At 35.9% G+C, this 26,823-nt stretch overlaps 1 protein-coding gene across 1 annotated transcript; it reads right to left on the bottom strand.

Moving 5' to 3' along the window:
* Positions 1–45: 45 nt before the first annotated feature.
* LOC127495553 (serine/threonine-protein kinase N2-like) lies at positions 46–26,676 on the bottom strand. Its single transcript, XM_051862476.1, has 22 exons — positions 26,350–26,676; positions 22,029–22,320; positions 15,553–15,707; positions 12,902–13,031; positions 12,667–12,812; positions 10,739–10,967; positions 10,050–10,232; positions 9,809–9,918; positions 9,569–9,712; positions 9,263–9,338; positions 6,460–6,619; positions 6,246–6,363; positions 5,838–5,974; positions 5,668–5,755; positions 4,854–4,945; positions 4,572–4,748; positions 4,426–4,488; positions 3,237–3,313; positions 3,019–3,161; positions 2,138–2,245; positions 1,958–2,038; positions 46–1,853 (listed from the first exon to the last, which is right to left on the bottom strand). The coding sequence occupies exons 1-22, from the start codon at positions 26,368–26,370 to the stop codon at positions 1,650–1,652; spliced, it is 2,934 nt and encodes a 977-aa protein (XP_051718436.1). The 5' UTR covers positions 26,371–26,676; the 3' UTR covers positions 46–1,649.
* Between the last annotated feature and the right edge of the window lie 147 nt (positions 26,677–26,823).

The following is a 26,823-nucleotide window of genomic DNA, read 5'->3' on the forward strand; positions in this document are numbered from 1 at the left end:
AATCATTTACAACCTCTAAAAATTGTTCAGAAAGAGGCTCACAACTTACATAATAAACATTTAATTTTTGCATTCATGATGGCTGACAGTTTAAGCAAAACCTGTTATTTACATCATTGTCAAGTCAAACTTCACAACTGTACCATTGAAACATTTCCTTAGCATCATGCTTAGACATATAAGTAGTGGGTAGAAAACCTTTGTACAGTCCATTGTTTCCCACAATTTAGATAAAACATTGATATTTTAGACAAAAATTAGTGCTTCCAGCTTGATAGTGTTCATGTAGTGTAGCCTATATAACACACCAGACCTCAAACTAGTATCTACCCCTCCATTTGGATTGCTCATTACACATATGAAGCTTCTAGCGCATGTTTGAACAACTAGAGTTATTAGTATATTCATGTTGATATTTGGTGTCTAGCATGGATTCCAGTCTGTCATGACTCATGTCCATCATTTATGAGTTTTTTGTGAACAAAAACCTACGAAATGAATTTCAGTAGGGAACAACTAGTGCTAACTCAACAAATGAGGTAATGTGATTGCTTATCACAGGCACGCACACTACCATTCAAAAGTTTGGTGTCAGTAAAATTTAAATGTTTTTGAGAGTCTCTTATGCTCACCTTTGATCAAAAATACAGTAAAACGGTAATATGTTGAAATATTATTACAATTTAAAGTAATAGTTTTCTATTTGAATATATTCTAAAATGTAATCTATTCCTGTGAAGGCAAAGCTGAATTTTCAGCAGCCATTACTCCAGTCTTCAGTGTGTATATATATATATATATATATGTATATGTATGTATGTATGTATATATATATATATAATTAATTACTGACCCCACACTTTTGAACGCTAGTGTAAATCCACTGACAGCTTAAGTCTGGTAAAAAAAAACAAAAAAAACATGACTTTCTCTGACAGAAAAATAACTTAATGAATGAAAGAAGATACATTTCCTGTTTCAGAGCACTATGACATATATATATATATATATATATATATATATATATGACTACAGTTGTAATTATGGTAGTAAATATTTGCAGTTTTCATTTTAACTAGGATCATAATGCATTAATACTGTACTGTAGGGAAGAGTATAGACTCCATTGCATAAAAATGGCTAGATGTTTTGGTAATGATGGAAAATTGTACATTCATTAGATGTATCAGATACCTATCATCTCGGTCTATGGCTTTAAAATACTTTCAAATAATTAACATTGACATTTGACAGACTTTTTTTTTTTAACCACTCACATTTTAAATGCTTCAAATACAAAAATATCAAAATCAAGGCTCATGATTCTCAGTGTAACTGATGAAATTCTGTGGGCAAGATGAATGTGGATGTGGCATACTGACTTCCACAACACTAGGGGGTGCCAGTAAGACACCTGATCACCTGTTCTCATCATGAGCTGTGGTTGTCAGTATAGTTGAAAACTACACTGATCAATTCATGTTTTTCTCAATCACTGCTTAGGTCCAATCATTTCTGATGAAATGTCAAAACAGAAAAGGGATTGTGGTAATCCTAAAATAACACTGAAAACAAAATAAGGATATCTGCAAATGGTCTGATTCACATTATCTGCATCTGTGTGTGTAGAGGGAGGGATGCCAACATGGCTAACACCAGTCTGCAATATAGTCAAAGTCTACAAACAGGTCCTGCTCGTCCTGGTTTAAGTGCCGGGGTTCTCTGGGTGGTGTCAGCACCGGAGCCTCTGAGGTAAATTCATCATCAAAGTTACTAACGTCACTGGAACTTTGGATTGTGGGTACAAATGGTGGCTTCACTTTCTTTGCTAGTAGTCCGTCCCAGTCAATATTCTGGAAAAATAAGGTACAAATAATATTTATAATCAAGGGGGGGGGGGTGTATTCTTGGAAGGAGGATTCAAGATGTAGATGTAGCCAGATGGTTCAGAACTTACCCTGAAGAACAGATGTTTCTTCACATCCTGTGCGTCGCGTTCACCAGCTCCAAGTCGGCGCTCTGGATTCCTTCTTAATAACTGTGTGCAAAAGTGAAAGAAATTGATAAGACTGATACTCCTACAAAATTTGTCTACACTTGGTAAATCCACACTAATAAAGCTGCCCTTGGTACCAACCCTTCTCATAATGGAGATGGCCTCTGTTGAGAGGAATCTTGGGTACCGAACCTCGTCATTCACAATGCTGTCAAACACCTCTTCTTCATCATCACCGGGAAATGGAGACTATGGAAACATGAATCCACTTAGTCACACAGAATGGCTTACAAAAATACACCTTTTGAACCTAAAGATGATCTAGGATTGATACTGATGTCACTTTCACACATAAAACATTTGCTTGAGTGTGAACATAATTATGATTGTCTTCTCATCTAGTCTGTTATCATATGTGTTAAGTAGCGTCACAATGTCATATACCTTGAGCAGAATAATGGTTATGAGGTACACTACCGTTCAAAAGTATGGGGTCAGTAAGATTTGTTTTTTTATAAATACTTTTATTCAGGAAGGATGCATTAAAATAATCAAAAGTGACAGTAAAGACATTTATAATGTTCCAAAAGATTTCCATTTCAAATAAATGCTGTTCTTTTGAACTTCCTAATCAAAGAATCCTGAAAAATTTATAACAGATTTCACAAAAATATTGAGCAGCACAACTGTTTTCAACAGTGATAATTATAAAAAAAAAATGTTTCTTGAGCAGCAAATCAGCATATTAGATTGATTTCTGAAGGATCATGTGACACTGAAGACTGGAGTAATGATGCTGAAAATTACAGGAATAAATTACATTTTAAAATATATTAAATGATAAAACGGTTCTTTTAAATTGTAATAATATTTCACAATACTGTCGTTTTTTTATTTATCAAATAAATGCAGCCTTGGTGAGACTTCTTTCAAAAATATTCAAAAATCTTGCAGACCCCCAACTTTTAAACAATAGTATATTTGGAGAGATGAAGAAGAAATGAAAAACCGTTGACTCTGACCTCCCCAACAAGCATCTCAAAAATGAGCACGCCGAGCCCCCACCAGTCCACTGCACGTGTGTAGGATGTTTCGGTTAACACCTCAGGAGCCAGAAATTCTGGAGTGCCACAGAAAGTGCTCGTTCTGTCCCGGTAACCCATTCCTAACACAGAAACAGGTAGAACATGTGCATCTGGTGCTTGTACAGAGGGTAACACAACAACAAACATACCCTTACCTTCTTTGCAAAGACCAAAGTCAGCAATCTTGACGAATCCCTCTGTGTCAAGCAGTAAGTTATCCAACTTCAGATCTCTGAAGAATACATTGATTAATCCTCAAATTAATTAAATGAAAAACAATGAACATTTGTGTCAACATTTGAATAGTTAAAGGCCCCGATATACTTATGGCAAAGTTCTTTTTCCTTTTTCTTTTAGGGGTAAAAAGAAGTTCGAAATACGTGACCAGCGAGCAATATACTGTTAGCGAACATCCTAATGCCACCCACACTGACGAGTGTGGCATTTAGATGAATATGTAAATATGTGCTGTTGGGAAGTTTAATTTGGAAGTGTAATCGGTTACAGATTACAAGCTACCCTATTTAAAATGTAATTAGTAGTGTAACTATTTCAATTACTAACTGATTACATTTAATTACTTTATGATTACTTCTCTAAATTTCTAACGAATATTTTCAACTGTCATTTTCAAGCATTGAAACCAGGCAGGGTTAACCTTACAGTTGTACTCAACACTGATTACTGTCAGACTTTCAAAATCCTTCATCACTTGAATTAAGATTATAATAATTTAATTTTAAAGCACAGCAACCACAAATTCAGACTTTAGCACCTCCTTTTACTTTGAGATCGTTCTGAGGTTAAATACAGATTTAAAATCATAACAAGAAAGAGTTTAATAGCTATGATTCTGTTTTTGAAATCAAATCTGCATAGCTTTGACGGGAAACACTGGCATCTAACAATGCCAGTTAATCTTAAAAAATAAAACATATACATAAACCCAAATAGGAAATAAAGCAGTTATTGAATAAGCATGTAACAGATACAGTAACAGATTACAGTTACATTTATTTTGTTACTCTGTTACATGTAACTAGTTACTCCCCAACACTGGCTGTGTGCTTCCAGATTTCCATGTCAAAGAACACGGAGCCTCGGCACACACCTAACTATTACATAATCGCCACAAACCGATAGTAGTTTGAAGGCGTTTACCAGCCAGAGTGAACTTTTCTGGAAAGTTCACTTCGGCATGCTGTTTCAAACGCCAAAAATAAACTCCAAACCAACTTCGATTTGACCTGATTTTGTTTGAAATTGTCACATCAGTTTGTTCTTCGATTTCACTTGAAGTATATCGGGTCTTAAGTACAGAGCACCACCAATTTTTCCACATACCTGTATACAATCTTGTGCTCATGTAAAAACTGCAACCCCAGGACAACACAAGCTGCATAAAACCTGCAACAATCAAGATCAACAGAAGATGTATTACTGATAAAGGCTTGATTACAATAATCTAAAAAGCACAACTTGTCACTCACGTGGCCCGTGGCTCTGAAAACACATCGGCATGAATGTGCATCATGAGGTCTCCTCCTGCTGCATACTCCATCACAAAACACACATGCTCCTTGGTCTGGAAACACGCAAAAAGATTGACCAGGAACGGGTGCCGCACGCTGTTCACAGTCTCGAATATCCTCTTCTCACACATCAAACTGGGAAAATAGAAAATATAACAGGATAAAATAAGACCAAACAGCTAGTAGTTGATAAGTGTTGTTCAAAAATGATCATATATAAAATAGAGGAGAAAATTTTACCTTTCAACCTCATCACGGGCAACAATATCTCCCTTCTTAAGGGCCTTGATGGCAAACATTTCACCTGTAATACTGTATTCTGCTAGTAACACCTGAGGGAAAAGGTAATGTGATACAGATGTAATGATTTTTACATTTTCTGTGAATGGTGTATGCCTTTGCAAAAGTCACCACCACAATTTTAGGTATTTATCAGGGCACCAAAATCAGTTGCAAAGGTGTTGTTAGGGGATTCTGTGTGGTTGTTGACTAGTCAAATGTGACCAGTCAAATGTGTCTCTGATCTAAAAAGGTTAATAGGGGAAGAAAAAAAAAAGTAGGGATGTGCCAATATTAAAACAGATGCAGACAAGCTGACAGTCTTATGTTATGGACAATAACCAATAAATGGTCCATTATTAAATAATTATATATATATATATATATATATATATATACACACACACACACACACACACACACACAAATAACAAACGATATTTATGACTAATGATATTTTAAATATTACAAGTGCATTTAGGCATCACAAAATTATAATGTTCAGTATGAAAAACATTCATATAAGATATTCATTCTGAGATTGGCTAAAGATTACATTTAACAGTGTTATTAAATTATTAGTTTATTAATAAATTATTAGTTTTAGTATAGATTAACTTGACTTGAGTGTAAGATGACGACAAAGATATTCTAAATGTAAAAACAGAAGAAATGAGCATGCACAAAAAATAGTAAATATCCAATAGTAATATTGCCTTAGCAATCACCACTAAATTATATATTAAAAAAATTATAAGCATAAACAGCCTCATACCTTTCCAAAATGGCCCCGTCCTAACACTGCAACACATTTAAAGTCTTTAAGACTGAAATGAAACTGTTCTTCCTCTTCTTCTTCTTCCCTAAAACAACAAAAGACCTTCAGTAATAGTCAAGTGTATATTTGTTAGTACAAGAAAAACATAAGAATTATAAACAGTTCACCTTATTTCTGTGTTCTTTTGGACAGTTATGAGCTGTAATGCTGACGGTTGAGTCTCACGTTCCACGACTTCCTCAAGGTCAGACTGAACAATGATGCTATTCCTGTCATTTCGGTAGTCAAATGTGGTCAAAGTGTCCTGTAAAAGGAAAAAAAGCCTTTCAGCTGCCACTGTTTATACAAGATGAGACTGGATAGCGGTTATCTTTATGTTAATAAAAGTAACGGTGAAGGCATTTCCTATTCCTTTTAAATGCAAGGGGGCAGATGAGAGACTGAACATGAATTACACGTCTGCTTCAGATCTTTATCCTCAGAGTCTTTAACTGTGCTTTCAAGGAAACAGATGGCATCAATTCAGATGCCTGGGTGGCTTATCTCTATGACAACATGATAGCGTGTGATGTTACCTGTTCTCGCTCTTTGTTGGGGATCTGGTTCTCAGGCAGGACTTCTCTTATACTAACAGGAGAGTAATGCTTTGGTGTAGTGTCTTTGTCAAAGTCCAGTTTTGTCACTATTGGGTCACTAGAGAGGGCAGACAAATACAAATAGACACTTAAAAGCACTGCTTTGACAAAAGTGACTTGTTTACCAGTGTAAGTGTGTATTGCATGTTTATACCTCCTCAGAGCAGGGGTTCCTGGGTGACTGCTGTGTCCAGTCTCAGCTGCCAGTTCAGCCACTTGAGGACTAAATGAGTTATTGGGAGAGGGAATGGCTCTTCTCACCAGCCGGCCCCATGTACCGATGCTCATCTGAGGGGCCCGCAGAAACGTTCTCCCTGCAGACAAGAAGAAACACATTCATCAGACCCCTATAAAGTACTTTACATAGAGATCATGGTAATATAAACAAGAAGCTACAATGACAATAACATAACTTGAACCAAATGGTGTTTCACAAAGAAAAATAAAGGAATAAGGTGCAGGTGCAGATTTGGGATTGAAGCCCAGGTCTGTTGACAGGTGGGAATAAATCACTGTTTTGCTTTACTACAAGCAAAGTGCCAGCATTATTAAAAGGCACTGCATTTATAATTGGCCCATTATGAGTTATTTACAGTGCTCAGCATAAATGAGTACACCCCCTTTGCAAAGTAACATTTTAAACAATATCTCAATGAACACAAAAACAATTTCCAAAATGTTGACAAGACTAAGTTTAATATAACATCTGTTTAACTTATAACATGAAAGTAAGGTTAATAATATAACTTAGAGAACAAAATTTACTCAAATTAGGGTGATGCAAAAATGAGTACACTCCACTGAAAGTCTCTGGAGCAAAGCTACATTTCAGACTACAAATGTCTAATTTTACAAGAATTCGACCACAGGTGAGTCTAATTATTCATTACACAGGTGTCCAGCAGACAGTTGACTATAAAAGGGTGTTAAAACCCCTTCCCATTTCATGCTGTCAGCAATGGCACCACATGGAAGAGAAATGTCACAAGACCTGAGAAAGAAAATAATTTCTTTACACCAGAAAGGTGAAGGCTACAAGAAGATCAGCAAAGCTTTACTTATCAGTCAGAATACTGTAGCAAAAGTGGTACAAAAATTTAAAAAAGATGGAACTGCAACCATCTCACAGAGACGTCCAGGTCGTCCACGGAAGTTAACACCTCGACAGGAGCGTCTTCTGATGAGAAGGGTTGAAGAAAATCGGCATGCAAGTTCACTGCAGTTATCTAAAGAAGTAGAAAGCCAAACTGTGACTATTTCCCATGACACAATACGGTGTACACTGCAGAGGAATGGCATGCATGGGTGCCGTCCACGAAAGAAGCCTCTACTAAAGCCCAGGCACAAAAAAGCCCGCCTAGAGTTTGCCAGGGCCCATGCTGACAAAGATGAAGACTACTGGGACTCTATACTCTGGAGTGATGAGACCAAGATAAATGTTTTTGGAACCGATGGCTTCAAAACGCGTCGCAAAGGTGAGGAATACAAAGAAAAATGCATGGTGCCTACAGTGAAACATGGTGGTGGCATGTGGGGCTTATGTGGGGCTGCATGAGCGCTGCTGGTGTCGGGGAGCTGCATTTCATTGATGGCATCATGAATTCACAGATATACTGCTCTATACTGAAAGAGAAGATGCTACCTTGGGCGTTGTGCACTTTTAAAACATGACAATGATCCTAAACACACATCTAAGGCCACTGTTGGATTTCTGAAGAAGAACAGGGTGAAAGTGATTCAGTGGCTCCTGATCTGAACCCAATCGAACATCTATGGGGAATTCTGAAGAGACAAGTTGAGCATCACTCTCCATCCAGCATCCAGTCTCTAAAAGAGGTCATTCTTGAAGAATGGAAAAAGACAGATGTTGCAAAATGTCACCAACTTGTTCATTCCATGCCTAGAAGACTTGGTGCTGTCATTAAAAATCATGGAGGCCATACAAAGTACTAGATGTAGTAGTTTTTGTTGTGGGGTGTACTCATTTTTGCATCACCCTAATTTGAGTAAAACTGAAAAATTTGTAATCTAAGTTATATTATTAACCTTACTTTCATGTTATAAGTTAAACAGATGTTATAATAAACTTAATCTTGTCAACATTTTGGAAATTGTTTTTGTGTTCATTGAGATATTGTTTAAAATGTTACTTTTCAAAGGGGGTGTACTCATTTACGCTGAGCACTGTGGGTTGAAATCAATCTCTTTTTTGGCAATTTTAATATTTACACCATCTATTTATGAGGATTTCAGTGGTGTCCAGTTGTCAACTTGTATAAAAAAAAAAAATAAATAAAATAAAAAAAATAACTTTTAATCAAATTGTGTAAAAACATTTGAAGAATTCAGATGCAAAAGTCACTAAACACCACCTCCGTTAAAAATGAGATAATGATATTGAGCGAATGCTCTCCGCACATAGTATACGTTCACAAAATACTTTTAAACGCCACTTCCCTTTGTCAGCAAAAGCCTCCACAGAAGAACCATTTGGAAGACGCAAATCGAATCATATGATTTCAAGATGACAGTGTGCGTATGAGCCGGCTTTCAATTGCCGAGCTGCAAGTTATTATCATGTTTTGTCCATCGTTACAGTGGAAATGACAGGATTTTGTGAGTAGCAAGTAAACAACAGTATTCCTTTTGCTGCTGTAAAACTGACAGGAACTTATGTTTTACTATGTCTTGTTGTCCAAAGAGGTGGACTTAGAGGTTTTTGCAAAAAAAAAGCACACATGGACTAAACTGGTTTTGCCACAAAAGACAGTCAAATTCGTTAAATACCAATGAATTGACTAAAGTGACATTTTTGAAAATAAGGCATTTCAATAATTGATTAATCCAATTGTTTTTGGTGCAAGAAACCCTAAATGACTCCTTTAAAGGGTCTGATGAATTGTAAAATTATAAAACTATCATAATACTATGATTCTATGTAGAGGAGATGCCCTCACCTTGTTGCTTTGAAAAGATCTTCTTCTGCCTTTGGAGTTTGGTTCTTCGCTCAATGACTGGATTAAAAAAGGTAACCTGTAACAAAAATGGCTTTTAGATCAAGCTCTGAAACTAATCAAATTCCACTTCAGATCTACTAGGCTCAGTTTCTTTAAAGAAGCAAAGGTGGGAAAACCTGCCCAGGGGTTTCAGGGGCCACTGAGCGTGAGGAATTCCTCTGACTTTCTCACAGAGCTCCGGGCTGCTAATCAGAGGGGTCTTTGTGAGAAAGTATTGATCGCTGAGAGACAATATTGTAAAGTTACCTCTGCAAACAGAGTCCCTTGTGGCTCAAGGTAAAGGCACATTCCGTGCCGCTGGTTGTCCAGGAAGTCCTCCAGTCGCAGGAATTTCACTGCACAAAGAGACCTCCAATCTCTCCAATACACCGAGATCTCCAGCTCACGAGACTATGGGTATACAAACATTTGCCACAGCATATAAAACAAGATGCAGGAGTGTTATGAATGTATCATGTATAAATAAACATGTACTTTGAGTTTTACCCGGTCTAGCTCTAATGTAAACTTCTGGTCCCATGACTGATTACTGACAGGTTTCCAACTGGTCTGACCAACTACAGTGTTGTCAAGCTTCAGCACAGCACTAATCTCATCTGGATACAAACAGAAACACAAATACATATTAAGCTCCTCAACTCCACAGTGTTTTGATTTTTAATTGTACAAAGTCAAATAAAAGGCTTGTGAAAAGCCACTTGAAAGTAAGCACTAAGAACTACTCAACTGGACAAGTCATCATTTTTGGAGAGATTTCGAACGCTGGTTCCTCTGCGGTTCCCACGGCTCATGAAAGAGGAGCGCGTTTCACTGGGGCTCCAACCGGGCAGCGGCACCGATGTGGCTTTTGACCGACCAGGAACACTGTCTAACAGGTCCTGACATCCCATGAGTCGAACCTCTAATTTGCCTGTTTTAGTCAATAACAGTCACCATTACAATACACTACTGTTCAAAAGTTTGGGGTCAGTATGATTTTTTTTTTTTTTTTTAAGTTTTTGACATAAGTCTCTTATATTATGAATATTATTAAAATGTAATTTATTCCTGTGATGGTAAAACTGAATTTTCAGCATCATTACTCCAGTCTTCAGTGTCACATGATCCTTTAGAAATCATTCTAATATGCTGAGTTGCTGTTCAAGAAACGTATCTTATTATCAATGTTGAAAACAGTTGTGTTGCTTAGTTCTTTTGAGGAACTGACACATTTTTTTCAGGATTCTTGGATGAATAGAAAGTTCAAAAGAACAGCATTTACTTGAAATAGAAACCTTTTATAAGATCATAAATGTTCAATTTCAAGCATCCTTGATGAATAAAAGTATTAATTATTTAAAAAACCATCCTGCTAACAGCTTCATATAACACTTAAATAACATTAAGCTAAATCTGAAGGTTATACGTGTTGGTCACCTGTGAGTGCAGCTGGTTTGGTGCTGTACTGGTTCTTGACAGTGCTGTTGTGGTTCTGTGTGGATATGAAGCTCTGGCGGGGACTGAGGGCTGGAGAGGACATGAGCGATAACTCCTCCATGATCAGACTGCTCTTGGGGTGGTTCTTCGGAAGCTCATTGAGTCTCTGCTCCAAGGAATACTTCAACAAATCCAGCTTCTGATTGGACTCATTGAATCTGGCTTGGGCCTGGATTTCACAGAATTACAGAGGAGGAATTAATGGCAGTTACATGGATGCATAGATGAACCTTACTATGTAGAAGCTAAGCTTAAAACAATGGCATTAAAAGAATAGTTCACAAACAATTGATTTTTTGTCATTATTAACTAATCCTCATGTTGTTTCAAACATGATTAATATTTTTAACATCAAACACAAAAGGAGAATTTTTCAACCAGCTCTTCATGCGGCTGTTAAGTCTGACAGCACGTCACAGAGTCCACACACTCTATCAGATCCCAAAAGCAAACAAACGGTGCTAATATACACTCTCACGGTGTCTATCCTAACCTTTATCTCCATACTGAAATCTCAGATGGCCAGACAATGATTAATCTTTTATGAATCGTTAAAATATTGGTGTCTGGGAAGCCATGAGACCAGAGACAATAGTGTACATTGTGAGTTTTTATAGCTTAGCTTAAATTTGTGCTTTAAATAATAGTGCTCATATACAGCTGTTGAGATAGTATTCTTACTTGAAATGGACACTGGACCTGGAAAGAGTATTTGGGTAACACTTTACAATAAGGTTTATTTGTTAACATTTGTTAATGTATATTAACTAACATGAACTAACCATGAGCAATACATTTGTTACTGTATTTGTTAATCTTTGTTAACATTGGTTAATAAAAATGCAGCAGTTTATTGTTTGTTCATAGTGCATTTACTAATGTTAACAAATACAACACGATTTTAATAATATATTAGTAAATGTTGAAATTAACATTAACAAAGATTAATAAATGCTGTAGAAGTGCAGTTCATTATTAATTCATGTTAACTGATGTAGTTAACTAATGTTAACTAATGAACCTTACTGTAAAATGTTACCAGTATTTGTTACGTCACGACTATCAAGGAGATAGTGACCATGTCTATCAAGAACATGACAGAAAATAAATTAAATTAATTTTTATTATTTGATTTTTATTTCAAACTTACGGAGCCCCGCACATGACATGCAAGAAAAAAAAAATTAAATCGTGTGCACGATTTACTAATTCATTCCCTCGATTTATTAAAACGTGCGCACGATTTACTAAATTGTGAGCATGATTTTGACTACTATTTTTTGTCCGGGGCTCCGTACAAACTTACAAGCAAGCTTTCAAATTAAATTATTTTATTTCACACAAGTAAGCAAGCTTACAAATTAAATTAAATTGTAATCTTTCTTACTTGTGTGAAGTAAAATACCAAAAAATTTAATATATTCTATTCTATATTCTATAAATTTATTCTATGTCAAGCTATGTCAACGTATTTGTATTTTTGTGTGTGTGTGTGTGTGTGTGTGTGTGTGTGTGTGTGTATGAATTGGTTGTATGTGCATTGCTGAGGAGATAGATGCCAACAAAACTGTCATCATGAGAATGACTCTCTAAAATCAAGGACCAAAATGGAAATAAGTTAATGCAACTTTATTGTGTTATCCTTGACAAAGAAGTTGTAACGCAGTTGTATTGCTACTTTTTATGTCAAATAATCTCAAACTCCAAGCTCGTACACTGCTGGTGGTCTCTCTAAACACCTTGTTTTCAAAGACTGCAAGGGTCAGAAGGTGAAAGCTATAAACATGTTAAAACTTAAAAATAGTGCTAAAAGTCAGATGCACCATGAGGTCAGTTTTAGACGATGATGACAACACAGTTGAAAATACCTCTGAGTGCGCCCTTTTCTCGGCCAGTTTGCCAGAGCCCAACAGCTTCATGACATTCTTGGCCCCCTCGGCCACAGCGTACTCTATCCGTGTGTGATGGCAAAGCTCCTCCACCCGCAGGTCCAGTGGACTGATGATGGGTTTGGCTGCACCACAACACCACAAATATATTTATTAGTTTTTGTTTTGCTGAACTGTGAATGCTAATGCTGGAGGATCTACGTTTGAGTGTTACCAATGACATCATTGTTGTCAAAGCTGAGTTCGCTGGTTTGGCTGGCTTTGAGGATCTGCATTCGGATGAACTCGATCTTTGTTTTGCTGTCTTGAAGCATCTGCTGTGCTGTTGCAAGCAGTTTTCTGTCCTGTGAAGTCAACAACATAGTCATAGAAGTCATGCAAATACATAAATAGATTTTATGTGATGAAATGTTGTTTGACAGGAAATTCTCTTCCTTATCTTTTTTTTTTATTTTCACTTCATTTTATTAGACATTTAGATATCTATAATAATATTTTTTTTAATGTTGGGAGGACTCTCGTGCAGGCTGGTCAAAGGCTAAACATATTCCAGGGACTGCGTCCCGTCTGAGAGACTGTGAGAAGGAAAGGCTTCCGTTTACAAGTCATTTCCTGGTTGACATCAGCCCTTGTTTAATTTCCCATAGGGCTGCACTGTGCTTCAGGCCTGTTAACACTCCACATCCTGACGGTGGTGTGTGTGTGTGTGTGTGTGTGTGTGTGTGTGTGTGTGTGTGTGTGTGTGTGTGTGTGTGTGTGTGTGTGTGTAGCCAGAGCGAATAAGCTCACCGTCAGCGCCACTCTTGTGGCCAAACCTCTCAGGCAAGCTGCACTCAAACATGTCATTAAAGGAACACTCCACTGCAGACTCTCCGGGTCTGGCGGTACCACTTTTAGCATAGCTTAGCATAGTTCATTGAATCTGATTAGACCGTTAGCATCTCGCTCAAAAATGACCAAAGAGTTTCAATATTTTTACGATTTAAAACTTGTTTTAAAACTAGTTACATTGTGTACTAAGACCGACGGAAAATGAAAAGTTGCGATTTTCTAGGCCGATATGGCTAGGAACTATACTCTATATAACTATACTCTATATACTCTGTAGACGTAACTACAGAAGAGTCAAGTTTTAAATAGGAAAAATATCGAAACTCTTTGGTCATTTTTGAGCGAGATGCTAACGGTCTAATCAGATTCAATGAACTATGCTAAGCTATGCTAAAAGTGGTACCGCCAGACCCGGAGATCGGCTGAATGGATTTGAAAATGGTAAAACTCAACTGTTTAACTCTAGGGGAGCTGGAAAATGAGCCTATTTTCAAAAAAAGTGGAGTGTTCCTTTAAAGAAAAGCAGAAGTTCTGGGGTTTCTAACAAAGTGAATTTAGATGTATTTTATATACTGGCCTTTTTTCTTTGCTCATACACTACCATTCAAAAGTTTAGAGTTAGTAAGATTTTTTTATTTGAAAAGAAAATACTTTTTTTCAATCAAATTCATCAAAAGTGTCAGTGAAGACATTTATAATGTTTCAAAAGATTTCTATTTCAAATAAATACTGTTCTTTTGAACTTTCTATTCATCACCGAATCCTGGAAACAATATATTATGGTTTCCACAGAAATATTAAGCAGCTCAACTGTTTTTAACATTGATGATAATAATAATAAGGAATGTTTCTTGAGCAGCAAATCAGCATATTAGAATGATTTCTGAAGGATCATGTGACACTGAAGACTGGAGTAATGATGCTGAAAATTCAGCTTTGAAATCACAAGAATAAACTACATTTTAAAATATATTCAAGTAGGGCTGGGCGATTTTTCCGACTAATTCGAATTCAATGTTTTGCCTCGATTTTATTATTTTTGAAATCGAGAAATCGCGATTTTGAATAAACATGTTAGCAAGCTTTACAATTAGACATGTTGATAATAATGACATGTTGATAATACAGCTATGATAACCGTTAGGAGAAGAAAATGAACCGACCTCATAATGGCGCCGGCGCGCCGGATTAACCGCTCTCACGTGACGCTCTATGAACGTAGAACACATCACTATTCTTTAAGCGGCTGTTCATTCAGAAATGCGTTATTGCGTTATAAAAATGAGAAGCTGGCAGTGGAATGAGAAAAAAAAGCCAAAGTTATTAAACGCGAGTTGAAGTATTTTTAATTTGACCGCCGTGTTTTTAGAATGCCGTTTCATGGGTGAGACGCTGCAAAAGACACCGAGACACGAGTGCGCCAAACATAAAAACAATAGGACAAATAGCGCAATGGAATGCAAAAACCTGTAAAGGACTACTGTATGTTTGATATTTCATGTTTACATGATGATGACAGGCTGAAAGCTGCTGTTTTCTGTTTTCACAAAGCATTTGCTGTTAATAATAGCCTATTACTGGTGTTATTTATTTCAGGCATATTTTCTGCTAAGATATTTAACAAATTGTTTTACATTTACACCATGTTGATCACTTCAGGTTTGGTGCACTTGTAATGGAACTTTTTTTTAACCAGATTGTTAATAAAGTGTTACTTGAATCATATTGTAGTTTTTAAGTTGATAAGTTAAACAGTAAAAAAAAAAAAAAAAAAAAAAAAAAAAAAAATCAAAATCGTGAATCGGTCTATCATTCTGAAAAAAAAATAAAAAAAAAATAGAGATTTTATTTTTTTTGCCTTATCGCCCAGCCCTATATTCAAGTACAAAGAAGTTAATAATATTTTACAATATGACTATTTTCACTGTATTGTTGATCAAAAAAAATGCAGCCTTGGTGAGCATAAGAGACTTCTTCAAAAAAAAAAAACCTCAGGCAGAAAGAGTCATTAAATAAAACCAAATGGTACTATACCTTTGAGGAGCCATTTGAATACATCTGGATCATGTTCTCAGCCCCCTGCTTCACCTTCAATTCAATGTCATTCTGTTTTTTCAGGGCCGCTAGTCTGCTGCTGCTAGTGCATGTTCGTGCTTCACTTTTAGGGCTGTCCAGCGTAAGAGGGCACTCTGAGAAACAAATGACAGAAAGTTAGTAGGATCCGAAAGAGAAACCTAGGAGCAACCTAGAGTTAAACAGGTAGTTTTGGGGGAACTACCTGTTTAATGAAAATTCCATAATCTTTTACTCACCCTTTGTCGTTCAAACCTGCATGACATAGAAGATATTTTGAGAAATATATATTTTGCTTTTTCCATACAATGGAAGTCAATGTTTGGTTGCCAATGTTCCACTAAAGACAGTCATACAGGTGTGAACGACATGAGGATGGCTTTTATTTGGGTGGATTATCTATTTAAGTGTCTTGCTCAAGGGAACAATGGTGACGATGGATAACCCCTGTGGGGGCTTGAGCCCATTTCACCAAACAACCACCACTAGAAAGGACCAATTTAGTAATGATACTTTCTTTGGGTCAGGAATCAGAAGCGGAGTAGTATGAGAGCAACAAAAAATTAAACGGTTAGTTTACCCAAAAATGAAAATTCTGTCATTAATTACTCACCCTCATGTCGTTCCACACCCTTAAGACCTTAGTTCATCTTCAAACACAAATTAAGATACTTTTGATAAAATCCGATGGCTCAGTGAGGCCTGCATTGCCAGCAAGACAATTAACACTTTCAGATGCCCAGAAAGCTACTAAAGACATATTTAAAAGCCATAAGTGTTTCAGAATTTCAATGGCTCACCACTGGGGGGGTGACGCTTCAAACCACTGATTCGAAACAAAAGATTTGTAAAGCTTTGAAGCTTCATGTAGCAGTGTTTTGAAATCGCCCATCACCAGATATTGTTGAATAAATTCGTTGTTTTGTTTTTTAGTGCACAAAAAGTATTCTTGTCGCTTCATAACATTAAGATTGAACCACTGTAGTCACATAAACTGTTTTAAATACGTCTTTAGTACTTTTCTGGGCATCTGAAAGTGTTAATTATCTTGCTGTCTATGCAGGCCTCACTGAGCCATCGGATTTGGTCAAAAATATCTTAATTTGTATTCTGAAGATGAACGAAGGTCTTACAGGTGTGAAACGACATAAGGGTGAGTAATTAACGACACAATTTTCATTTTTGGGTGAACTAACCCTTTAAGTTTATGCAGTTGTCTGTGCCGAGTTCCAGATTTTTGTCTCAACCACAAATAAGAGGAAGGATGTTGCAACAAAAGTACCTGATTCTTTGTTTGACCTTTGAGAGAACCATTAAGAGTCACGTTTAGAAGCTGCACTAATCTTTATGATTTGAATTCATTTGTCATTACTTTCATTGGTGCAGCAAGTTTAATAAGCTGTCTATATGGTGCAAGTACTCTCATGAATGTGACTGCTTAAGTCTTGCAGTTTTCCAGGAATGTTTTTGTGTGGCTGTGATAAGGGACTGTGAAAACTGAAATAATTTCAGTGAAGCACAGCACTACTTTACATGTCCAGACTAGACAAAACTCCCCCACCTCTACAGATAAATGAAACCAGTTAGACTTCTGCTAATAACAAACAAAAACATCAGCTCTCACAAAGGCACTTTATGTGACTGCAGAGCTGGATAATATAAAAAATATGATGGCAGGCAACACACACACACAAAAGATGTTTTTGATAGCATCACTGATTTAGACTTCAACAGAAATAATAGCAAATCACTTGGTATAGTCAACTCATTTATGTGAAGCACTTTTCTCTCCCTCCACTTTTCTGTTAAATCAACAAGGTTCTATATAATAAAAGGCTAAATCAATTGAAAAAGAAGAAATGTTAACCAATATCACTGTTGATGCATAATAATGAAAAAAAAAATTAAATATCTTCCTTCCGTTCATTTATCAAAGCCTATATTTTTAAACTTTATTTTTACTGTGTTTTACATTTAACATTTTAAAGCTGCTTGGAAACAATGGCTGGTTGTTAAAAATAATGGTTCCTCAGATTGAAGAAAAAAAGTTTAGGGTCAGTAATTTTTTTAAAAAACAAGAAATTAATACTTTTATTCAGCAAGGATGTATTAAATTGATCAAAAGTGACAGTAAAGACAGTAAAGTTTTCATATGTTCTATTATTCATCAAAGAATTCTGAAACAAACGTATCATGGCTTTCACAAAAATATTAAGCAGTTTTACTGTTTTACACACTGATAATAAACTCAATACTTAAAATTCATTTGCTGCATATCCCAAAAATTGGATTACATGTGTGATTACACACAGAGATACTAGCAATCTTCTCATGCAAGCAAAAAAATAAATAAATTAATTAATTAAGTGCTCCAGGCATTTAAAAACCTCAACAAACGTTTTGGTTACGCAGGACCTTCCTCAGTGTTCACATTCTTTTGAAACATTTCATCTTTATATACAGTTTCTTACATAAACACTTGTATTCAAATCAATTAATTATAATCCAGTTACTCAATTGACAATTAACCAATATATCTGAAGGGGAAGGAGGAGGGGGAAAAACAGCTTCACAATATATAAAAACTAGACAAATTAAAGTCTTCATTCAAACCATGTGGTTGTAAAGTATTAAGATGAAAAATCCATTAGATTTCAGTTTATAATACTTTCTGTTCCATACTTGTGTTACGTCGCATTGGAAGTACTATATCTATTGCAAAAAAAAATAAAATAAATTCCTCTGTGAAATGTTGAGCAACTGGTGATTTACTATCAGCTCTATATATAGCACTCCTGTGTTCATTAATACAGAATGTCAGGTGGCAACTGGTCCTACCCACATATTGAAGGCCAAAAGGGCAAGAAAGTAAATATATCACATTCGTTGAATGACAAAAAATAAAATTCAAATGTTTTTGAGAACAGCTAACAAACTTATTAACTTTTTTTTAATGTCACGACAAGCCAATCAATGTCTGCATGGAAAAAAGCCCACTGGACATTACATTGTTTTTAAATGCATTTCAACAGAAGCCGTGTTGGCATGTACCATGTAATCCCGCAAATTTCATCCCCTAGAATACACAAACAGAGATCTATCATTAAACCGTTCTTTAGATTTCTCGTCTGTGTTTAAAATATGCTAGTCTTTCTTAATGATGTTTTTGACATCCTTGCTATTAGGTGTATATGTGGTCCAACATAACAATGATTTTTTCTTTCTTTTGGAATGTTTAATCGAGACACCGTCTAAAATATTAACTTTCTCCAAAGCCGAATCCAACCATTGTTTCTTATATCCTTGTTCTAAAAATTTGTTAATACAATTTTCTTGACTCAATAACAATGTCTATTTGAACAGATACATCTTATTCTTAGGAACTGACTGTAGGGTAAACCCTGTTTTAGTAGCTACTTGAAGCATGCATAGGCTGTTCTATCTGTCGATTTTCTATATACCGTTGTCGATAAGATTTGATCAACTTTTAAAATGTTGGTGTCCAGAAATAGGAGCTCACTATCGTTGTATTCCATATTAAATTTAATTGAACCACAAAAACTATTAATTTCCTCCTTTAAGCCCTTAAAAAGTTTTATAATAAGAAATGTTTCTTGAGAAGCAAATCAGCATATTAGAATGATTTCTGAAGGATCATGTGACACTGAAGACTGGAGTAATGATGCTGAAAATTCAGCTTTACCATCAAAGAAATGCAGCTTTGATGAGGATATGAGGATAAGAGGATTTAAAAAAAAAAAAAAAAAAAAAAAAACTTACCAACCCTATAACTTTTGAACAGTAGTGTATACATTTCATATCATCAAAAGCCTGAAAAAATATTGAGATATAATTATTATTATAATTTTATTATTATTGTTTATATCACCCAGCCATATATGTGCCTCTATTTATGGCTCTACAGTCAACCTCAAACAATATGAACCATCAATGAGAGTTAAACTATTAAGTCTGTAGCTAAAGGATATGATAACGTCACAACAAACCCAAAATAGATCTCCAAAAATGCGTTGATCTAAACAAAACTGCTTAATAGGCAGCACATATAAAATAAGAAGGTTGTTGAAGTTCAGAGCGGAAGCGAGAAGATTGTCTGTGATTGATAAATCTTCACAGAGCACCTTAGTGTGGGAAGCACATGTTAATGAGGAACAATTGTCTTTTGTTGAGCACCTGGAGAATCCTGAGTCACATCATTACACAAGGCATAAATACAGATGCCTCTGTTGTGGTTATTATAAACAGAGTCCGCAGGCTAAGAGAAAAACGCACACACACGGCAGGTATTACTAACCTATTACAAGGGGACTTAAGAGGTGCTTAAAAGTAGATTACAGGCCTATAACATACTGGAATACAATTTATTTTGCACTTACACTACAAGTCAAAAGATTTTTTAATGTTTTTGCAAGATGTCCCTTAAGCTTACCAAGGCTACATTTATTTGATCAAAAAACGCAGTAAAAAACGGTTATGAAATTTTACAATTTAAAAAACTGTTGTCTATTTTAATATATTTTAAAATGTAATTCATTCCTGTGATGGCAAATCATCATTACTCCAGTCTTCAGTGTCACATGATCCTTCAGAAATAATTCTAATATGCCGATTTGCTGCTCACGAAACATTTCTTATTATTATCAATGTTGAAAACAGTTGTGCTGCTTAATATTTTTGTGGAAACCATACTACACTCTAAAAAATGCTGGGTTGAAAATGAACAAACCCAGCGATTGGGTTGTTTTAACCCAGCGGTTGGGTTAAATGTTTGACCCAACCTGTTGGGTAGTTTTATTGAACCCAACTATTGTTTAAAAATTACTATATGGCTGACTTAAAATGAACCCAAAATAGGTTGGAAATTAAAAGTCAAACACATAATTACTAGAGGCAACAATAATAATAAAAAGGTGAAAATATATTAATAAGCAATTTAATAAATGTTTATTGTTTAATTATTATTCATTAAACTTATTAATAAATGTTCATTTCCAACATATTTTGGGTTCATTTTAAGCAAGCAATATGAGTTAAATAAAACTACCCAGCACGTTGGGCAACGTGAGCAGCAAAACATAAAAAAAAAAAAAAACTTAATTATTGCAAACTTTGAACCGGTAGTGTACATGCTATACGCAAAAACAAACAACTGTGCATGTGCCCTTGATGTAATAAGTAATATGATGAGGTGCAAAAGGCTTGACCCGGGTCAGCAGTGAGGGCAGCAGTCTCACAAAGTGTACTGTCTGAACAAGACAAGTGCTGAGCAACAGATAGCACTATGACATCATCATTGAGGCACTGGCACTGGAGCGCTGTTGTCTCCCAGCCGCGTCTGGATGCAGATCTGCTGATATCTGCTCAGCGGACACAGACTGAGGAGGTCAACACAGAGGTGTGACACCCGGCAACATTCCTCTTGCACTGAGTCACCAAACAAAAACCCCTTCACATCAGATGCCAGGCTAAATCTTGTCCCGTATAAGGATGTGGTTAGTAGGGCAAGAGATTTGATCAAGCTTCTGGCAGATATCTTCACAACAATATATTACAGTTCAAAAGGGGTTGCTCTGTAATTATTCAGTTTAGATGAACTGCTACGCCTGTATAGTGTTACTTTGCTCACATACCTCACATGTAATAGCTATTTATTATCTTCAAAGCAATCAAAAATTGCTTTGTGGGCACTGTGGAGCAAGACATTATTTTGAAAAATGGCAACAATAAGGATGGCACACTGGAAACTGCAAGACTGCACCATTTAATTAATAAATTCAGCCTTTGAAACTTTCTAAACATTAAAAAAAAATATATTATCTGCATATATATGTATGTTTGTGGTAATATTTTATACTGTGGGTAATATTTTTGATTGGTTTTGAAAGTTTCAACGGCTGCATTTATTTGAAAATACAGAAAAAAGTTAATATTGTGAAATACTATTACAATTTAAAATGACTATAAAAATGACAAAAATAAATAAATTAAAGTTTTCTATTTGAATACATTTTAAAAATGTAATCTTCTTGTGACGTCAAAGCTGAATTTTCTCCATCATTACACCAGTCTTCAGTGTCACATGATCCTTCAGAAATCATTCTAATATGCTGATTTGCTGCTCAAGAAACACTTATTATTATCAATGTTGAAAACAGTTGTGCTGCTTAATGTTTTTGTGGAAACCGTGATACATTTACTTTTTCTGGAGTCTTGATGAATAGAAAGTTCAAAAGTATTTTTGATCGATTTTAATGCATCCTTGCTGAATAAAAGTATTCATTTCTTTAAAAAAAAAAAAAATTACCCCAAACTATACACACACGCACAAAATAGATGTATAATATCTGAATACATAATAGTCATATTATTCAGCGCTACAGATGTTTGAAGTTTACTTATGACAGCTTTGCTCATACCTAAGAGAAGATCCTCTGGATCCTTCACCACAATATGCGCGTTGAGTTCCTGCAGCTCTTGATGCAGCTCCTCTAACTTCTTGTTGGACTTCTTGAGCATATTATCAACATATGCCAATCTCTTTTTTTCAGTGGTGACCTTTCTAAGGTTCTCCACCCCCTCTTTGATCTTCAGCTCTTTGCGGATCTCCCTCTTGATCTGCTCCTTGATTTCATCTAGCTTCTGCTGCACCATGGTATCAGACAGGTCAAGGTTGTGCCCCAGGCCCAGCTGCTCCGAAACCATGTGAGCCTGTACAAAATAAAGCTTTTCTAGTCATCACAAAATATACTAGCATATTTCGCTGTCGATAGCTTACTACAACTTTCACATAAAGGTCTTCAATCCATTCAAAAAATATAAGAATAAATAAAACATTCTTAGTCAAAAACATATAAAGGAAATTACCTCCTAAGGATTAATTGTTGCTTGCAGTAACAGGAGTCATTCTTTATTGCATTAACATCTCCCAGTGCATCATGCACACTAACCCCCCAAGCATGAACAAAAACAGGTACACATACACATTAAGAAACAGAGTATGACTGACATCAGCAGGGAGGATAACTGGTCTGAGTGGGTGAGCCAAATCCTGCTTAGCCCAGCTCTTCATGAGCTCATGACAACATGTAAGAGAACTGACACGGCTCCTCTAATCTTCCTCCAGGGGAAAGTGGAGCCATAAATAAATTTCACAACAAAGCACTGAAAACTTTCAGCAGAATGTGATCATTCAGGTCTAAGGAAGGGTGAAGGTGATGTTCGTCAAATATGCACAGACAATTAGCAAAATATATCTGAGTATATATCTCTAGTACAACTAGATCTCTTTTATTGAATCCAAAAGGTTTTAATTATATTTTGCTACATATAGGTATTTTAAAGATTTTGAAGTGTCAAAAGGCCATTCAGTTTAACTGTCTAAAGGCCAATACAGCCATTTCATTTGTGATTAAAATATCTTAAAATGTAATAAATGTTTATATATTTTTTTCATTCTGGCATGATTTTATAACATCATATATCAACATAGTGGAAAATGGTATTACAATTATGTGTAGAACTAGTTGCTTTGTTAAGAGAAAGAATGTCCGGAAAAATGAATTTCACTGATGTCATTCGGAGTAATCAATATAAAGGGACCATTTTGGATCAAGTCATGCGGTCAATATCATGTGACAGGATGTGACATCATTCAGACATCTGCAAAGGACCACACATGGTCGTGAAGTAAATTAACTAATTCTCTCTTAATTATTTGAAAAAAATCATGTTTTCACTTGCTCATACGCATGTCCCGAAACATCAGGTCATTCGGTACAACTGCTATAAAACATGGAAAATGTTGTAATATTTCAAAAACTAAATATAAAATATGTACTAAATATAAAATGTTTGATTGTCCTTTTGCTAGCTAGCTAGATATAAGTCTGTTAACACTGTTTGAAAATATCGTCATTCGGTATAACCAAAAGTGTTAACCAAAATTTTGGTTAAACAGAATTACTTTTTTGATGACAAATTTTGTCCATCTTGTAAAAAATGACAAAAGCAGTGTTAATTGATTATAAAAACCACATAATCTCATTATTAACACATAATAAAATTTTCCATTTTGTTTTTTTTTTACACTTTTAAAAACCTTATTTGTCAATGACCCATATATAAAAAAAACAGTTATTTAAGTGTTTTGAAAGCTTAACTAAAAGCCTAAATAAAAGTAAATCTAAAAGGGGTAAATAAGCATGAACATTTAAATATCCAATTTTGACCAATACAGATCAATTCATATATCTCTGATATCTGCAGTTAACCGATATGGAACAGATAAATTATGCTTCATTAATTCGAAGTATATCTGAATTATGGTAAGGCCCTGTTTCCACTAGGATTTAATAAGATGCATTTTAGTCGATCGGATCACAAGTTGACGAGGGAGACATACCCATTTACACCTGTTATTTTAATCCATCTCTTTTGTCCACTTTCAACCACTTCTGTCCTGATTTCTTCAAGGGGAGGGTCTATGGATGGGTAAATGTAAGGGTTTTTTCAGATCTTTTGATCTAATGGACAAAATAAGCTTGCGCAGTTTACATATGAACACACCCAAGACGACGGAAAAACATACAGAGAGCAGCCGCTTTCATTTCTGCTCTGACAGCCGCAAGACCGGCTGAATGCGGCGAGTGCGTGTTAGAAATCAGGAATGGTGAGAGAACATTGTGTTTGGTACGTTTTCCGTCTTCAAACCAAACTTGGGGCTTCAGCCAACAAAGTGTAAATCCCGTCTGGCTAGTGCGCTTCTCATAATGTTTACGCATTAGGTCAGTAGGCGGAGAGAAGACGGTCTTTAGTGGCTGTTCGAACACATTCGACATCATGAGCTTTTCCACTACAAAATCAATCTGGTTGAATGCGTTTGACTACCTCTGGAAGTGGTCAAAAGTATACAAGCTCAAAACGTTTTACACACCGTTACATCTGTATTTAGCGTTGTCCACAACGCACCAGTTGGAAACAGTTTTTCCTGTCCGTTATAACTAAAAGCAAAACTAGGGGTGAATCTTCTGAAATTTTAGATTTTGTGACTCTCTTGTTTATAGTCTTCATGCATGACTTTGTACACATTTCACTGTCTGCAAAAAAATAAAAAATAAAAAATAACTGACACTATGCTTACACGTACAGCACTGACTCATGTGTCAACTGAAGGTCATGGAAAAGCAACTTCTGTACTTCATTTTGGTTACTATAGGAAAATCCAGTTGCACCTCATCTCTTCCAGTTCCTCCCTTGTACTGCCTGCTGCGCTACACTCAGGACAACAGTCACACGCACATACAAAATCAATATTAAAACACCATAGGACAAAAAATGGTTTCATTAATAATGTGTTTTACTTATTAAAACTTAAACTGATGGGGTGAAAATCTCCCTTCATGCATTGAAGAGAATCCTAAAGAGCACTTTAGCGAACAACAATGTCACCATTCCTATCATTCACTATAAAACCAAATTATACAGCAGTATCTCTTCCACTTTCCATAATACTCTTGGACTTATCAGTTCTAGGAACAATGCTGACAAGACATGTTTTGGTAACAACAGTGTCATTTCCAGTTTAAAATAGCTGAAAAACATACTATAATCCTGTTCTTAATTTAAATACACTGTCAAAATGACATCTGCCTGGGCCTGGTTTTGCATACCGGACAACAGAATTTTCAAATGCTCAGATATCATCTCTGTACAACATGAAAGGTGATAATGGGTGGACTCAAACAAATAACCATTATAGTAAGAGTGAAAATCTATATCTAGAAGACTTCCACAATAATGCACTTTATAATTCAAGTTATAATAGATGACAGCTCATTGCAGTTATTGAAATGCCATCCGTTTGCCAAAAACATTATCTTGACAGATCTCAAAAGCAGATAAACAGTTTAATTATTTTATTTATTTATTAAACAAAGAAACTAGAAAAGTTAATATATAGGATAAATTGTTTAGTTTGTTAGTTTATATTACCTAACAAACCATGGTGTTAAAAGACAAGTGTAGCCTACATTGTAAACATTCAGTTGTAAACACATTCATCTTGATAACTAGTTTCAAAATGTTAGAAACAAGACTACAGTTCAGTACCAAGCAAGAAAAGCCCCAACCAAATAACTACAAAATAATTTGTAGAAAACATCTCAAAACAAGCATAAACCAACAGAACTTCATACTCAACAACTTCCCAGTAAACTTTACCATACTACGCCTCACTGCAGGGATGCTGAATGGTGGTAATAATGTTAGAGGGCGGCAGCGGACTTACTAAACTACTGTTTATTAGCTTTATTTAAATCTGTTTTAGGTTTTGTCTTCAACCCATTTTGCAGTCTAGTTAGGCAGCTCACAGAGTTGAGACACAGCCAGTGGTTTTAATTCCAATTCACAAAAACTCCGTGTTTTCCACTAAGCAACGCCGCATAAAATCAGTCCAATTTTATGTGGAGACACTACTATGACTGCACGGGAGAAAATACATGCTCTGAACCCCTGTCATTAGTGTTTTTCATGCCCCGTTCCCCGTTTTCCCGTGTCATGAGCTCTACGGCGGAGGAAGAATCTCGTCCCAAAGGAAGAAAAGTAGTGGTTTGAAAGTGCGCGAGAGAGCTACGCTGAGGGCGCATACTGTGTTTCCAAAGCATAAAAGTTGCCCTGCACACTTTACATCATTTAAGATTCTTTACATCAATATTGCACGAGATAAAAAACTTTTCCTACCTGCATGGGATCGGCGGCCATCTTGGTTGTGAACTCTTTTGAATCAAACTCTGGGGAAGGGGAGGTGAGTCACTCCCAAAAAACAAGGCTGTTATGTTTCCGTCTCAAGCGAAAAGCTTTTTATTTTGCGTATGATCCTTTGCATGGCGGGGAGACGGAGGGGGTCCCATGGTTGAGCTGATGGTTTGTTGCAAATGTAGGGGTTTAGACCCTGGCTTGGAGCGGAGATCCACGCATTTGGGGTGAACGTAGAGCTCTGCTGCTAATATCGGAACAAGGGGAGGCGGGTGGCAGAACGACCCAAGTGCAAGTTTCTGTTCCCGCACCCAGTTCAGCCACGGCTAGTCCACCCTCGATCATGTGATCAATAACAGCTTTACAAAAACAGGCTTCAACTAACACAACAGTCTAATTCTATAGGAGCAGCAACACTAATTCTATTAGGACTTAATATATAAGAACTTATTTACAGTA

Source organism: Ctenopharyngodon idella, chromosome 15, assembly GCF_019924925.1.
Source record: "Ctenopharyngodon idella isolate HZGC_01 chromosome 15, HZGC01, whole genome shotgun sequence".
Classification (NCBI taxonomy): Eukaryota; Metazoa; Chordata; class Actinopteri; order Cypriniformes; family Xenocyprididae; genus Ctenopharyngodon; species Ctenopharyngodon idella.

Bases quoted from the DNA above. Each gene is read 5' to 3' on its own strand.
- LOC127495553 (XM_051862476.1), bottom strand. From the start codon at position 26,370: ATGGCCGCCGATCCCATGCAG. The intron at 4,749-4,853 runs GTAAAATTTTCT...CTATTTTCCCAG, and splicing joins GCCCGTGATGAGGTTGAAAG to TTTGATGTGTGAGAAGAGGA. The intron at 3,162-3,236 runs GTAAGGGTATGT...TTTCTGTGTTAG, and splicing joins CTTTGGTCTTTGCAAAGAAG to GAATGGGTTACCGGGACAGA.